At 30.6% G+C, this 17,116-nt stretch overlaps 1 protein-coding gene across 1 annotated transcript; it reads left to right on the plus strand.

The window, feature by feature from the left end:
• Positions 1 to 2,011: 2,011 nt before the first annotated feature.
• LOC113376101 (microtubule-associated protein tau-like) lies at positions 2,012 to 16,558 on the plus strand. The gene is made up of 8 exons (XM_026616028.1): positions 2,012 to 2,077; positions 2,653 to 3,604; positions 3,673 to 3,716; positions 5,576 to 5,747; positions 10,538 to 10,743; positions 12,061 to 12,246; positions 15,312 to 15,335; positions 16,169 to 16,558. The coding sequence occupies exons 1-8, from the start codon at positions 2,012 to 2,014 to the stop codon at positions 16,316 to 16,318; spliced, it is 1,800 nt and encodes a 599-aa protein (XP_026471813.1). The 3' UTR covers positions 16,319 to 16,558.
• Positions 16,559 to 17,116: the final 558 nt, after the last annotated feature.

Consider the following 17,116-nt stretch of genomic DNA (forward strand, 5'->3'; position numbering starts at 1 on the left):
GGTTTGGCCCGGATTTTCATCATGTGTCCCGTTTTTTTCTAAAATCAATATTTGTCCCGGATTTAGATCTTTTGCCCCGGATCGTCCCGATTTTTTTGAAAACCAATAGGTAAATTAACAAAAATTTATACAAACAAACATATTTATAAATAAACAAATAAACAAAAAGGTGCTATTTTTTTTTCAAATTATTGAAAGAAAATTGAATAAAGGCTCAAAAGCGAAAAAAACATAAAATAAAGCGAGAGATAAAATATAGATAAAAGTATATTACATAAAATTGAATAATAAAGTTTTTACTAAATGTCCGCAATTCTGATTAAAAAATATATATTCACATAAAAACCCGACACCCCCCACCCCTCGCTGCTTAGCATATCTAAAAATTGCCGTCCCGGTTTTGACTTAAAAAAATGGTCACCTTGTTATTAGACATAAACACATCAAACTATCTGGTAGTTTATAAAAAATTTGATAATAAGTATGCAATTTTTTTAAATTCCGTAATTGCGACGCGGCACTTAGGCACTTCGACATTTTGTCTCTAAAACAGGTACGCAACGCGATCGCTTTAAAAGAAAATTTCAAATTTTCATAGAATTTAAAAATTTAAAAAAAATATATTTCAAAAAATTTAACAATTTTAAATTACTGGGAGTTTCCCTCAAGGCACGATGCCATGCACCATTAGTTCTTTTTTCATTATCAAAATTAAGAAATATTCGATGTTAACAATTCAAGCATTACAATAATGGGATATAGTAGATAGAGAGTATGTGGTTTACGATGCAATTCATCATAATTCTAACACCCCTGCTAGTTGAGGGTGGTGTCGAGACCGGGGAACATATTCATCACATTTGCCCCATGCAATTGCATCGCTCGTGTTTACCACAGTGCGGTGCCACTTGTTAGATTGCATTACGCGAGCACGGTTATTAGGCCGAGCTGGCTCGTAGCCGCTGTTTTCCTATTAGGGCCTAGATATTTATATTTGCAAGCACTTATAGCATTATTTTCGAATGATTCACGAAACTTTTTCCAACGTGTGCAGATTGATGAGGCGATACGGCTGAGTTGTGAACTTATTTCATTCCGCTAGATTCTGCGATAGCGGTTTATTTACTGATCATACGCGATAAGCCGACAAATTATGATGCTTTTTGATAAACAGAACATAAATTAATGCTACATTCTGGGTTTTAGCACCGAAACAATTTGATGGGAAATTAAATTGATTTCTGTTTTATATCGTGCGAATTGGACGTGTTTGTGTAATAGAATGAGCATACGATTTTTAATGTTTTTAGATATGAATGCCAATGTCTTAAAACTAACTTTATATTAATTAAAATTCACAAAACTAAACGTGAAAATAAGTATCGAAATTTTACGGTAATAAATATTTTTTCCTGGCGACATATTTTGGAGAAGCTTTGCTTTCGCATCGATTTTCTGACCCGGATATAATAAACACTTCATATAAACTATATATAGATATAAGTTTCCGTTTGCTACAAACTTACATTCATATATATACATATATATATATATATATATATATATATATATCATTTATTATTGATTATGGTATTGCATTTCTGAGTAGATCACCTATATTAGGTATTTAAAAAAAGTAAATTTATCATATGAGCACCGTATTGTATTTATGTATTTGTATTAAATCATTGCTCATAGAGTAATGAATGCAAACACATTATTTATTGTATGATGAAATGTACGATATGTGCATTAAATAATATTTACCGGCTTATTGCAATTGCTTATGATAGCAATAAGAGAATGAAGTTTCTGCAGAAACCAAATGTCGCGTATGAAGCACCACCAGTACCTATGCGGTAACACAAGTATATAGGTAGATGCAAAAGTAAATGGATCACGTATTAGAAATCAAGTACAATGAACATACTGATATCGAAATAGTTTAATATAATCTGTGAAATTATTTGCAATGCAGATAAAGAAGATTAGTAGTTAGAAGAATATCGATATGAATACTCAAAATGATTCACCAGTGTGGACACCCCCGCCTGACGTATCGGGTTACGGAGAAGGGGTAAGAGGAAGCTGAATTATGTCACATGAAGGATTATTATCGAACGAGCGGTGATATAGATTCTTAATAATGCTGATTTGTGAGTCAAGGACTATGACTACTGAAACGTGACAACGTCATTGTTTCATGTATCACAGTCATATGCTCCCGATATCGCAAAACGCCTACAACGCTATCTTTATTATCCATGTGAATTTCTTTAATAGATATGTAAATCAATGATGAACAGTAAGTTCAACATATATATATTTACGCATCACGAACTAAACAGTACATTTGAGTAACAAGCGTTCGTTATGAAAATTTTATGCGAGCTTTTATAAAATCTTTTAATGTATCTATACTTGAAATAGATTGATGTTTGAGAAGTTATCGTGCTAGTTATGATATCATTCTGAGAATACAATAATATTCTAATAGTAAACTTACGAAAGTTATTAGTTTGCAAGCGTCAGTCCTTGTTATGATAAGAATAATATAATTTAATACCTCCTATATTTTAGTTTTGTGTCGTTTACTTTTTATATAAGTTAATAATAATTTTCCTATTTAAAACTTGCTTTGACACACATTAGGTGAGAACTGTTCCGAGTTCGGTTCGCTTACCGCATCAAGTACCGCCCCAGCTGCAGAATCAGAACTTCGTGCCACGAGTGCCGCAACAGCAAGGTGCACCACGTCCATTGCAAACACGTCCACCTGGTCCTCCTGGACCGCCAGGCGCGGGACCACAGCCACATCCGTATCAGAACAGTAGCCCGTTGCCGTTTCAACCGCGGGGACCGGCTCCGCAGCAGCAACAGTTCAATCCTAATCAACAACCAAATCAACAGCAGTATCACCCACAATTGCCACAACAACAATTTCAGCAACAGCGACCACCGCCGCCGCGTGCCGTGGGCTACGTCGCCACACGGCCGCTTTTCCGTCAACCTCAGCCCGGTCAGCCGGGCAGTCCAATTCCGGGAGCGCAGCAACAGCAACCTTTGCGTCGTCCTCCTCCGGCGCATTTTAACGCCGGCGGATCACCGCATCAACAACCGCAGAGCCCCACACGTGGCGGTTTCTATCAATTCAGTCCGACTCAGGGCTCTCAGCCTTCTTCGCCAGTGCAACAGTTTTCTCGAAGTATGGAGCGCTCACCAATGTCTGAATCCCCGGTAGCAAACGCACCCGCTTCGGCCGTGAGGACTGACGATGAAGAAGTCATGCCAAATCAAAAGCCCATCGCTGAATCACCATTACCGGGGCAAGAGTATAAATTACCAGAATCGACCAATAAAACTCCAGAAGTACCTACTAAAACTCCAGAACCACTCGAGTCGACAAAAACACCAGAACCACCAACAAAAACACCCGAACCAGGTAGTAAACCACCAACAAAGCCAGCTACTTTATCCAATGAAACAGTAAGACCAGATTCTGCAGCTGGTCATGCAACCAACGGAATGCCAAACGCTAAATCCTCTACTTCTAGACCTGCTTCATCTAAACCTCAATCCGGAAAAAAAGTTGTTACACCTACAGGTAATCGAATAGTATTATACTGCTCAATATAATACATAATACAAATTATAACATTTTTTTAATTTTAGATGTTGATGATGATAGCGGTGTTGACGAATCTACGCAACGAAAGGTGAGAAATTTTCATTTTCAAGTTCATGTTTTTTTTACTAAAAAAATACAAATTAAAATATTGAAAAGGGTCTATAAAATCATTCGCAACGAAAGGTGAGAAATTTTCATTTTCAAGTTCGTGTTTTTTTTACTAAAAAAAATACAAATTAAAATATTGAAAAGGATCCATAAAATCATTCAGAGAGTATCTAACGATAAGTTGAAATATGTAAATGATTTTCCTTGAACTATTCTTTACTACAGGTCAATAGGCACAATAGACGATAAAAGTAGTCTTATAAAATTATTCGAAGCGTGACTGATATGTCGTTAAAATACAATGCTCTAACTTTAAGCAATTTACTGAAATTATTAACTGAATAACATTTTTCGTTTTTATCCTGAAACTTTTTCATTATATATTGTATTCAAAATGCAAATGCGATAATTATAATGACATGCATTGTGAAAGGCAGGTTGCACCATTTTTTTTACTTTCAAAGGTAATGGAAATAGCTTCCGCAAATATCAGTTACAATAAATGCATTAAAAATTTGAATTCACTAACAATAAGTATCACGACGATGTGTTATTGCAGCGTTTTTAGTTAAAGGATTTAGTGATTAAAGAATACATTTGTACATGTTATATGATAAGTTAGAATTGCATTACCACGACTTATAGGCTTTGTTAAATCCAATATACATTTTAGCCTACTAGATCCAATTAGTGGTACATTATCATATGACATGTTTGAATGAATTCAGCTCTTTGTAAAAGGTGCAACTCTCATAAAGGCGCATTTTCGTTTTGGTAATGAATCATAAATAAACTGAAGCATCGATTTACATAAATTTTAAAATAATAAATTGATAATGATTTTTCACATAGGATATGGCGGGGCACAAAGGTCCAATTTGACCTTGAACAATTATATTGAGAAAACTGAACCAATTATATCACAACTAATAACACATATCAAACAAACATTTATCTGATTATAAGTTCAATACAACTTTCAGCTAATTCATATTTGTAGAAATGTGTTTTTCAAAAATTTGTCAGATGGGCTTTTTTTAACCCACATTCGGGGTAAAACGGGACGACCAGGGGACAAACAATCCAATATCTTAATTTTATTTTTAAAAGAATTTTATGATATAATAGCTAAAATATTTAACCACTTCGAAATAAAAATTTCATTGGCACATTTTTACATTTACATTTGAACATTTATCTTGTATTTTGTCAGAAATATTTATTAGCAGAGTTGGAATAACTATTTATTTAATTTATCTCTTGTAAAATAGCTTTTTTTAACTTGATTTAGTTTTTTATTTAGTATTTTATATTGTTTACATCTTTGCTAGTGTAAAAGTTCAGTTGTTTATTTTTTACCCCACCCACGTGTAAGCTTTTATAGAGGTTATATAAAAACAACTGTTGAAACTAACTTAAAATTAACAGTATATCTTATAAAACAATTAAATAATGTACACACAAAAATTTATATTGAGGTCTCGTAAACTAAACAAAAGTGCTCACAACCAAAAAAGCTAACGAATGAAAGAAAATATTTTTGTTATGGATATTCAAACATTGCCGATAGCGACCTAATAAGATTCAAGGTGATAGCTAGTTATACATCTTCTTCCTTCTACTTTCAAATATTGTTCATAAAAAAAATTAACTTTTCTCGGTTTTGATATATTGGTTATGCACATTACCTTATAATAGTTTTTATGACTTTTGTCGTTGTCCTGTTTGAAAAAAAATATTTCGCGTTATTTTCATAATAATATAAATTCTTAGCATTCTAAATAACGTCGTATTCCGCCTAATAACATTTTGTTGACAGGACATTACTTTTAATTTCAGGACGTGAACGGCGCTATGGGCTCGCCGGTGAAAAGTCCGACCAGCGCGAGTGGAAACTCACGACCCCAGAGCGCCACTCCATTCTCTAAGCCGGCTAGCAGCCGTAGTTCGGCGAAGCCACGCGCTTCGCTCAAAACGCCCGACACCCCACCGCCCACCGCTGAGAAGAAAAGTGAGTCACAAAACAATACGTATTCTCTTTTATATGGCGTATGTCAGTTAACGTTTAGGAAATCGAAGAAAAACAAGTTAAGCGGTAGAGAAATGGCTAACAATTGTCAAAATTTAGGTTTCATAAGTATTTTCTACTTTTTCCAATATATTTGATGATTACAAATGAAATATATCTGAACGTCTTAGCCATATTAAATTATTAATTCTTGACGAATTATATTACTTAATGAGTAATTAAGTACTTAATAAATCAATCAGATTTGTATTATTCTTATACATAGGGTGGCTAGGAGCTTATTGTATCTTTTTTTTTTTAAATTATTATATCTTTAAATCCACTGCTTATAATTCTACGAAATAAAGATGGATAGTTGCTGTAACTATTCCTCTACAGAGTCAACTAAAAATATATCCAAAAATGTTGTTTATTATTTCACAGTAAATTAATTTATAGAAATAGTGCGGTTTTACAACTTACCTCGTGTTTGAAGCTATCGCAGCAAGTAATAACGACAAAAAAACGACAATAATGCTTCTGATAATTTATTCTCTACTTGTTTTGAAAAAAATATTGCTTGATTTTAAGTAATTTTTTTCATGCATCAAGACAATCTATAATTAAGGGCACAACTAGTGTAACCGCCTAAAAAAAGGTGATTTTTGGGAATTTATATTAAAAAAACTACTTTATCAATTATTTCAATTCAATTTGGAATATATTTATACATGTTTTAAAAATACATAGTAAAATTTTTGAAGAAAAAAATTAAATATTTTTTAAGTTATCGTCGATCTCCAACGGCGCGACAAAAAAAAAAGGCCCTTCACTGCTGCCAAGAAATTTTGGTCGTTTTTGGACTGCCATAATTCGATTTTTGATCCGATCAAAAAATCGATAGTTTATTTCACGAAGAACTATATATATAGAATATGTAAAAAAAATTGATAGTGATTCGGAAAATGCTGTTTCGAGAAAAACGCGTTTAAAGATTAAATGATCGTTATATATTACTATATACTATATATATATATACACTTTAAATGGCTGTAACTCAAGAACTATTTAAAATATCGATTTAAAATTGTGGTATGTTATTTTTAAAGGTATAATCTATCAAAATATGAAAAAATTTAAAATTCGTTTTTTTGAAAATTTCGCACTAGTTGTGCCAAATTACAAGTTACAAATAAAATATATAATGTCACATGTAGTATAAATTTTTATCATAGATCAACGTAAACTACAATTAATATCATAATATAAATAAAAAATATAATGTCTCCTGTAATACAATTTACAAGTGCTCACATCTTACAAACTATATATTCCATTCAATAGTTTTCACTTGAATCTGTATATGATATTTGTATGGTACAACTAGTACTAAGAATATTTATACAATTTAGCAATAACAAAAATTATTACACCTTTAATTTAATTTTGAGCAAATTTTGATATATAAAATTTAAAATTAGTCGGTAAAAAACGCAAACTGGTATTTTATGATAGTATAATTTTATATTAGGTACATGTCAAAAATGACGGATTAGTACAGTTTTGTTTATTGTATCGGCCTGCGGGACAGTAGCTATGACAATATTATGCAGGACTATTAACTTGTCCCATAGAGACAAAAATATATTTTAATTAGGATTCTATCAAAAAGTTTCTGTTACTAATTACCCCTTTTACAGATAGCCCCTAGTTTCCCTACTATTTTATTCCGTATTATTTTGAGTTGAATTTATTGCATTTTATGTTTAGAGTCTATTGACATACGGGAGAAAAAAATATTTTTCGTAAAAGGAGAAGTAAATATTTTTTGCCATATTTATTTAAGAATAACTAATAAATGAGATTTGTTATAATATCCAAACATTCCTCAAAGATTATTTTTACTATTTTTTCTCTATAAATTGTAACTAATCATGTTAACTTTTAACCATTCAGATAAGCGTTTTATTGGAATGGTTTAAATTAATATATTCATCTAATTTTGTCTTTTCATTTGAAAAACTTGCTTTACCATTCACAAAACAATAAGCAAATAATAGTAATAATGATATCGAGAAATAAGCGTGTTTTAAATTATAATATATCAAATTAAAGTCTTTGTGTTTATATTGCTTAATTTTAAAATATAAGGTCTAACCTTATGTTTTTTAGGCACTAATATATTATGTATATCTATTGCTTTTATTGAATTACTATTACGGTCTAACTCGCTCGATAAACGTTTATCATGATATTAAAAGGTACATTGATTATATTTTATTTTAACATAAGAAAGCGCGGAGAATATTTATGAAGTGACTATACATATGAGTAAACATGTCAGTAATATATTATATTTAGTGGCATATAGAAATAAAGTAACTTTTGTATATATTTGCTACAATGTGTGAGTAGCGCGCGTGTAAAATCACATTTAGTCAACCACTACGACATTTGTCTCTTTTATAGCAATTACGTAATTCATACTTTTACCTAAACAAAATGTTATGTTTTGCATGTCTAATGATACACTTAATTCTAAACAAAACTACTTTAACTAAAATTTGATATTATCATTCCGACACGTTAAAGTTTTAGTTTCTTTAAAATAACTTAGTTCAAGTTTACAATTTCAAATAATTTCTACTACACGTGCTTAATTATAAAAACATGCAAGAAGGAAATTTTCCTAAACTTTTCAGAAAAGTCTGTATCGGTATTACTATTATTTTTTTTCAATTATATTATTCGTCCTTCCGCATTTGTCGACACGTAATTCGCTTATAGACACGTAATTCGCGGTCATCGTCTACTTTGAGCGATGTAGCCATTATCACGGTAAAATAAACAATAGTGTTACATGCAGAAAAAATAAATAAAATATCTGAGCATCGTTTATTTAAGTATCTATGAATTGCAACCAAAGGAAAACTACTAACCCACACTCTTGAACTCGGTTTCTCTGCAACCTTTAGACCACGACATTGCGTGTTTCGGTAATACTATTGCGGGTACATCCCTCTCTCATAGATGGTAGAATGGGTTGAATGTGGTTCACGAAATGATGAGCCCTGACATCATGGGCTATGAACAGATTTCAATCGTCTATCGAACAAGCTTTCATTTTGACTGGTTATCAGGCAGAAGTAGCGTGAAAAGACTCACTTTGTAGTGTAGCGCGCAAGTTAACCAGAATCGCATATTAATTTGCTTGGTAGTTAGGCTTCTCAGAAATTAGACTTAATTTCTGACCGTAGCTTAATTTTTTTAGAGACCACATTTTTCTTTAAACTCTTGTATGTGATGATGTACAGATGATGATGTTTTACAGCATTTTTTATCCCTACAAAAAATGTTTTTATGAAATTTATATTTTGCATGGGTTGAATAATGAAGCTATTATCACGTGAAATCTCTTCAAAATTAAAAATGAGACATAGAAACTGTTTGTCTTCTGGATGTCCCATTTTACCTGCCTATGGGGCAAAAACGACCTGGTGATAAATTTTTGAAAAACAGCAAAAAACATATTTCTATATTGATGAAGCTAGGAGTTTTACTAAATATAGTCAGATAATTGTTTGTTTGATATGTGACTTTTTTGATCTGTAATTGGTTTGGTTTTCATAATGTAATTGCTCAGAGTCAAATTGGACTTCTGTGCCCCGCTCTACCCTATACATTATATATTATTATTCTTTTGGTTGATGGGTTTTCCATGGCTTAACAGTTAAGCTCACTATCTTGTGTAGCCAGGGTTATGAGTTCAAACTTCCGCTCTGGACAACTTTGTATCATGTAGTAGTGATATCAATTTCTACTTGAAAATATAAAGCAAAAATTTGTTTTCAACTGTAAATAGCCCATTTCGGGCACCGCGGTGTGAAATGACAATAGCAAATCACACTATTCTTCCCTAATTCGAGTTGAGGTTTAACTCAGCTCACGGACCTGTTCTAAGGCAGAGTAGGCATTATTATTATTATTCTTCTACTGTTGCCCTTTTGTAGGATTGCCCTTACAAAGAAATGTTAATTCTGTTTTTGATGTTTATTTTGAGACTAGTTATTTAATATGATATGCTAGTGTGCTAGATACAAAAACAATAAGCACAGATCACTTGCAAAATACATAAAAAAGACAATCAATCCACACGGTAGCGAATCTAATCTACTAGAAATATAAAATATTTCATATAGTTAGTTCTTTATTTCAAATTATCGTATTTTTACGTCCACTACGCACAACTTTCTTTTAATTTTAGTCAGCGACAAAATCAATATTTTCCAGGTGTACTTGAAAAAGACATTTATTGATTCTAATCTACTAGAACTAGAGAGGTCAGTTCATGACGCAACAGCTTGAAGAATAATGGAACTTTGTATGTAGTCATCCGTCGCCAAAACAAATATTCTATTATCGACATTTGTAACGGACAATTAGTATAAAGTAACTAACCAAACCATCCGCCCAGCATCTCTCTCCCACCATGACATATTTTTGCGTAATATAATTGAGCTCGAGGTCGGTCATCTCGTCTAGTACACAAGCCGACATTGTTCATTAAACAATTGTTTCTAATCATTATTCTGTCATCACTATATCCTGAATATCTTAATCCCTTCAATTCCTCGTAAGATTATTTTATTCTTTCAATACATCTCGACGGCATTATACCATAAGAACTAAACATGAAATGTCTCTGATAAACCTCTAAAAATAAGTTATACTTCTATTTATTGTGGATTATTGTGCAAAAATTAAAATACTGTGAACTATGTCCAATTGTGCAGAAGTGCCGATGAACAAAGTGCAGGTTGGATCGGCTCCTTCTCCCAATCTGAAGACCGTGCGATCAAAGATCGGATCTTTGGACAATGCGAGCTACAAGCCGGGCGGAGGAAACGTAAAAATCGAAAATCGCAAAATCGAATTCAAAGCCACACCTAGAATTGCGGCGAAGAATGAAACTTATGTCCCAGGTGGCGGAGATAAAAAGGTAATGAATGACAGTGGAAGCATGAAATGAAACTCAATTTGTACTCTTGCAAGTCAGTGTAATTAGAATTCCTTTCATTGGAATTGATGTTAATTGACAAGTTTGAGACTTAATGATAACCTAGAGACTAAAATTAAACTTGAAGCTAACAACCATTTTACAAAATTGTTTGTGATATTATATTTTCCATATTTTTTCTGTTAATGATAGATTTGAATTAAAAAATAAACAAAAGAAAGCGTTGAGTATTTAATGATAATTCCTCTGAAAAGATAAGAATGAATGTTATATAATTTGTAACACGAGCAGCGTGAAAATATAAAAACAAACTGCTTTCCCACTGTCTAATCTTTAGCAAATAGAACCAAGAAGACACAACAAAAACATTATCTCACGTTCATTGACAATATATTATGTGTTTTTTTATCGTAATTTGCTACGAATAAATATCTCGCAATCAATTTTCTTTATCAAATAACACAAAACTTGACCCTATTATATCGGTAATGTGGAAAAATATAATTAATTCCTATGCACAATTAAATTGAATTTGTTGATGCTTATAAAATAATAAGAATTTGCTTAAATTACACTGGTCCTCAAAATAAATAAATGGTAATAAATGGTCTGTATTTGCTGTGCGACAATATATTTTTAGTTATATATATAAAGTTAAAGTCAAAATTGAAGGTTATAATAAAAAATGATATGATCTCCGATCTAGTCATTCTTCTGCATGTTATTTAAAATTTTATGAGTTCTGTCGTTTCCTGGCCCACTTTTCTTATTGTTAGAATAACCGGGGAAACGCATTTCTGCATTGCTGTTTTCAAGTTTGTTGAGTTTCTTTTCGTCGAATCCAGCAGCAATATGCAAATACATATATTCATTTCTATTACTCCCGAGTAATCTGCAAACATGTTTGCAGTTTTTTGAAAATATTTCAGATTTCTGCTGGATTTTACAAAAATAAACTCAGTAAAGATGGAAACTCAGTAAAGATGAAAATTGGCAATACAATTTTGACTCTAGATTTGTGTTCAGCATTGGAAAACATATGTCGCACACTCAATCCAGACAACTTTTTTTTATTTTGTCGTCCTTTCTTATTATTATTATTATTTGTAAATCTGAAACTTACATTTTCGAGATATTTTGAATGATTTGAATTTTGGCAAAAATCTTGAAAATAGCATTTTTTATTTGGTTTGTAAAAATTATGAGTGATGCAGTTTCTTTTTTTATAGATTTTTACTACAGCCTTGTCTAAAAATTAAATTTTATGTACAGTAAAGTAATAATTCATTTTGATAATAGATTACGCAGACAAAGCTCCAATGGAGCGCCCGCTCCAAAATCGGTTCCCTGGAAAATGCAAGCCACAAACCTGGAGGCGGGGACAAAAAAATAGGAACACAAAAGTTGGATTTCAAAGAAAAAGCAAAACCAAAAATTGCATCTAAAGATAATATTAAGCACGCACCTGGTGGTGGAGAAGTTAAGGTATGTTTAAATTAATATTTATGTCACTTTTTTTCTAGTTTTTTGCTTTTTAATATTTTTTACAATTTTAATAAATTTGAAATTTTTATGAATTTGACTGTAATTTAGCATCTTAACCGAGGTTTTAATATATATATTATATGTAAATATTATCATGAGTCATAAATCAAATTTAAGTCGTAAATCAACATTTTGATGACAGTCTTTGTTAATAACTATTCTTGCCAATATTACTTGATTTCAGTCAGACGTCATTTGAATATTAAGTTTACTGTTTTCAAAATATTACTAAAACATATCTTTCGCTAATATTTTTGTCAAAATGTGTGTAAATAATTACATGTTGGTAATACATAATTTGTTTCGTGTTTTAGTATGTTTCGTAAGTATATACCGGGTCTTAATAAATAAAATTTACTCATACTTCGTAACTTAAGCACGAGAGTTATTGGAATACAATAGGGTAGGGCGGGGCACAAAGGTCCAATTTGACTTTAAGTAAATGCCGTCTAAATCAAATGAGACAAATCATAGAAATGTGAATTTTTACTGTTTTTCTAAAATTTGTTTTTCGTCCTCTTTTACCCTATAGGGGGGTATTGTGACGCAGCTTGGAAGCTAACAGATCCATTGTTTTATTTTTAATTTTAAAAAGATTTGACGAAATAATATCTAAAGACGAAATAATATCTTTATCATTCAACCGATGCAATACTTTCATACATACACTTTGTACAGAGGTTCTGTACATACTGCAAATAACCTTGATCTAGTATTTTGACAGAGATATTCACCTTTAGAGTTGAAAAAACTATTTATTTGAATTATTTTTTGTGAGCTTGTTTTTTAACTTAATTTATTTTTATATTCACTATTTTTATTGTTTATACCTTTGACAGGGTGAAGGTTCAGTTAGTCCTTTTTACCCTACACACGTGTAAGCTTTTATAGAGGTTCCATATATAAAACTGTTGAATCTAACTTAAATATTACAACATATCATATAAACCAATTAAACAACGTATTCTTAAAAATTATATTCAGGTCTTGTAAACTAAACAACAGTGCTCATAACCAAAAAAACTAACAATGAAAGCAAATACTTTTGTTATAAATTTTCGAACAATATCGTTTATCTCCTGATAGCGATGTCTTAAGAATTAAGAAACTAATTAGAAACCATTAAGAAAATAATAATTAGAAACCATTAAGAAAAGGTGATGAGTGCTTGAACATCTTTTGCCTTCAACTTTTAAATATTGTTGTCAAAAATTTCCTAGTGTTACTTGTTTCTGAGATATCGGTGATGGACCTTTTTGCCAGCGAACCTTCAAGCCCCGCTTTACCTATTATTTTTTTAACCAAATTAAACGAAAAAAATTACCTTTGATTATAAAATATCAAGTTAAATATTTTCATTATAGTGCCCTTGTTTACGATGCTAAAACAGTTAATGAATGTCATATTCTCTTCAATTTTTAATGATCGATTTCTCATATTTTAGACTCATAATAGGTGTTGTGACTCATTTTCAATTTTTAGTTGACCGATAACTATAATAATTTGTGCTGAAAGAAATTAATTTTTAGTGAATGTAGCTAGAATAGATATGAGTCATCTCTAACTCGGCATGATAATTAATTTAAAGGTAGCTACTAGAACTAAAATTAAGAGCATGATAATGTTTTGACAAATGTTTGCAGCGCATGCAACGTGGAAGGAAAACAGCATTTACGTTGCCTCAATCTTTACTTAATCTTTAATATATTGCAATTACATTTAATTATTTAATATCATGTTCATTTGTCATAATATAACTCATGAGAGCTGTATCATTTACATTCGACATTGTACACCAGATACGATTTAGTCAAGGATATCTGATCTTTGGAATGTCCTAGATATATTTATCTACCGTCGAACATTTATGCTAGTCTATCAATAAATATACAAATTACAAAGTATACTGGTATGTAAACCAATAACTTCAAGCTTTATGATGATAGAACATTTATAAATGCTGATAAAATTATGACAATACTGAATAAATAATCGCAATCGGTGTATATTACATATATACATTAGGGTGGTCCTTAATATGGACATTTTCGAATTTTCTTGCTCCCAAGAGCTCAAATGGTTCTAAATTGATAAAAAATAATTATCTGAATGTTTTAGCTCCTAATATTAACTTTTAGATAGTGCGCAATTCAATCAAACTTCGTAAGGAAATATCATGGAAAAAATTTTGAAAATTAAAAAAAAAAATTTAGGTTTAACTTAGCGACAAATGAATTAAAAGTGAAATATCGTGTAATTTTTTATTGAAAATTCGACGCTCTGCAAAATTTTTGAAATTTTTTTCATGCTATTTCTATACAAAACTTTGATTGAATTGCGCACTATCTAAAAGACAATATTAAGAGCTAAAACTTTCAGGGAATTGTTTTTTATTAATTTGGAACCATTTGAGCCCTTGAGAGCAAGGAAATTCGAAAATGCCCATATTAAGGACCTGCCCATATTAAAAACTACCCTAATATACATATATAGCAAAATATAAAACTGAAAGAAGATTTGATTTCAAATCTATATACATCGATTTAATTAATTTTATTATTTGGTAAATTCATTATATTTTATCGAGATAACATTTGGTTACCAATTTTATATTTCAGATAGTGTTAAAAAATACAAATTATAGGAACGAAACTTTTCAAGGTAGTTACTACAAGATTGGATATCTTTGATTATAAACTTTAAAAGTCTACGATAATTTTAATATGTAATACTTCATACAATCGACGATTTAATTTGATCATGCCTAATTTCGGAATGCTTCTATGTCAAAACTCATTTGTGACATTCTTTTCATTAATTTATAACACCATATGACGTGTTATATTGATTCGCCAATTTATTAGACTGCCATCGAATATTAATCGATATTTATTTCGCTATGGAGTCAAATATTAATTTATATTTCGTTTAAAGTGTGTGAGAAAACTTCATAGAATATATTTATTTTTATGCTTGATTGATTTATGTTATGTTTGCATTAGCAGCATGGTTCGGAGGATAATCATCATGTAAGTTTTTTGCATTTAAATTAACTTAGTTCAATATCTTCAAAAATTTACTAATGATTTTAAAAATGCATGTATGTTTTTGGACATTGCATTTGAAGTAGATTTAGAAAACTTGATGTTGATATATACATATTGACATAATTTTTTCATAAATGTTAAAAAGGTTTTTATTAGAGTCTTTATTAATTTTTATAATATTTTATATATTGATTGTTTGTAATCATTTTAATGCAAGATGGTCATTATGTATTACGATAATATATATCAGCCAGATTTTGATTGTTATTTCAGCAAGGTGATCATTTATATGAATTTTCTTATATGTGATGGATTGATGACACAGACAAGGCTAATGATACTTTTTTGTGTAAAAACTATTTTTTCAGCCATTTACTGTAATGCTTAATATTTTAAATATTCTTATACATCTGATGCATTTTATACTGGCTTTACGAAATTCTCTTATCATCTAACATAACCACAAATTGGTCAAAATAAATAAACGCTGCATTACTTTTAACAAATAAATTTCATTTTCTAATTATAGTATGTCAGCGCGACTCTCAACTAAGCTAACTTACTAACCAAAATTTTGATAAGTCAAATTTAAACAAATGTCTTGCGTTTAATGGTGATCTGATCATCGTGTTTTCATTGCTTTCAATATCAGACTTTTTTTACGAATTCCACTATTTCATTAACCTTTCATCAAGTAGCGTCGTCATTCTTTCGTCAATCATTTATACTTATTGTTGAACAAATATTTTCTTTACCGGCGCATAATATTTCATCATCATTTGCCAAATCTAAAAATGCACTTTTACGTGCTTCAGATTGAAACCCAAAAATTGGAATTCAAGGCCCAGAGTAAAATTGGTTCTTTGGATAACGTCAAACACAAGCCTGGAGGAGGTGAGGTCAAAATCTTTGATGATAAGGCCTATCTTAAACAAGTGGATGGAACAGCAGCACCTCCAGCCTAATAAGTTTATAAAAACAGTATTTAAAATCAATTTAGTCCACAGATATTTTCAATTTATACATTTTGCATTTTTTATGTTTGTTTAAAAAAGAGTAGAATCTAGTTTTAACATATTGTGATATTGCAATAAAAAAGCTGATCTCTAAATTTGAGTTATCTGATTTTAGCATACACATTAACTTGCCAAAATAGAAGAACAATTATTTTTTACAGTAATATATGAAGAGAAAGTAGTAATGCAAACTTAAGATTAAAAGTCAAAATTTTCAACAGGAATATAGGTAATTCATGTTTAGAGAAAAGTGATTTTTATATCAACAAGTTTACTGAACTTACATTTTCAACAGAATACATTTACAGTTCTTTATTTGAAATTGCGGTTAATTGAGATATTTTAGAAGGAATTTATATCAAAAATAAAATAGTGGGTTGCGCGGTGTGCAAGTTTTTTAATGAGCCAAAAAAACAAACAGATATTTATTATACTATCAGTAAAAAAATAGAAATATGTTTAATAACTCATTATGCACTATTATTAACTAAAATACATTTGTAAGGGTCAGATGTAAATTGACGTGAGCTTTGTATAATGTATTTCATTATATGATGAGGGCTTGAATGAATATATAAATAAATTAATATATATATATATACATTATTATTATTATTTATGGCCCTTACATGAGTTCAAAGTATATCAAATTCTGCTCAAATTGACTACTTTTCAATGCTGTTTGGGCTGTATTTTTGGAAAATCTTGCAAAACCGCGGATCTAAAAATGATATTTTTGATTCAGGT

The sequence above is a fragment of the Ctenocephalides felis genome, unplaced genomic scaffold, assembly GCF_003426905.1.
Source record: "Ctenocephalides felis isolate EL2017-DRISC unplaced genomic scaffold, ASM342690v1 CF-g0.4_SCAFFOLD_01886, whole genome shotgun sequence".
In the NCBI taxonomy this organism is placed as follows: Eukaryota; Metazoa; Arthropoda; class Insecta; order Siphonaptera; family Pulicidae; genus Ctenocephalides; species Ctenocephalides felis.

Excerpts from the sequence above, each read along its gene's own strand:
- LOC113376101 (XM_026616028.1), top strand. The coding sequence starts at position 2,012 with ATGAATACTCAAAATGATTCACCAGTGTGGACACCCCCGCCTGACGTA. Across the intron at positions 10,744-12,060 it reads CAGGTGGCGGAGATAAAAAG|ATTACGCAGACAAAGCTCCA; the intron begins GTAATGAATGAC and ends TTTTGATAATAG. Across the intron at positions 15,336-16,168 it reads GTTCGGAGGATAATCATCAT|ATTGAAACCCAAAAATTGGA; the intron begins GTAAGTTTTTTG and ends TACGTGCTTCAG.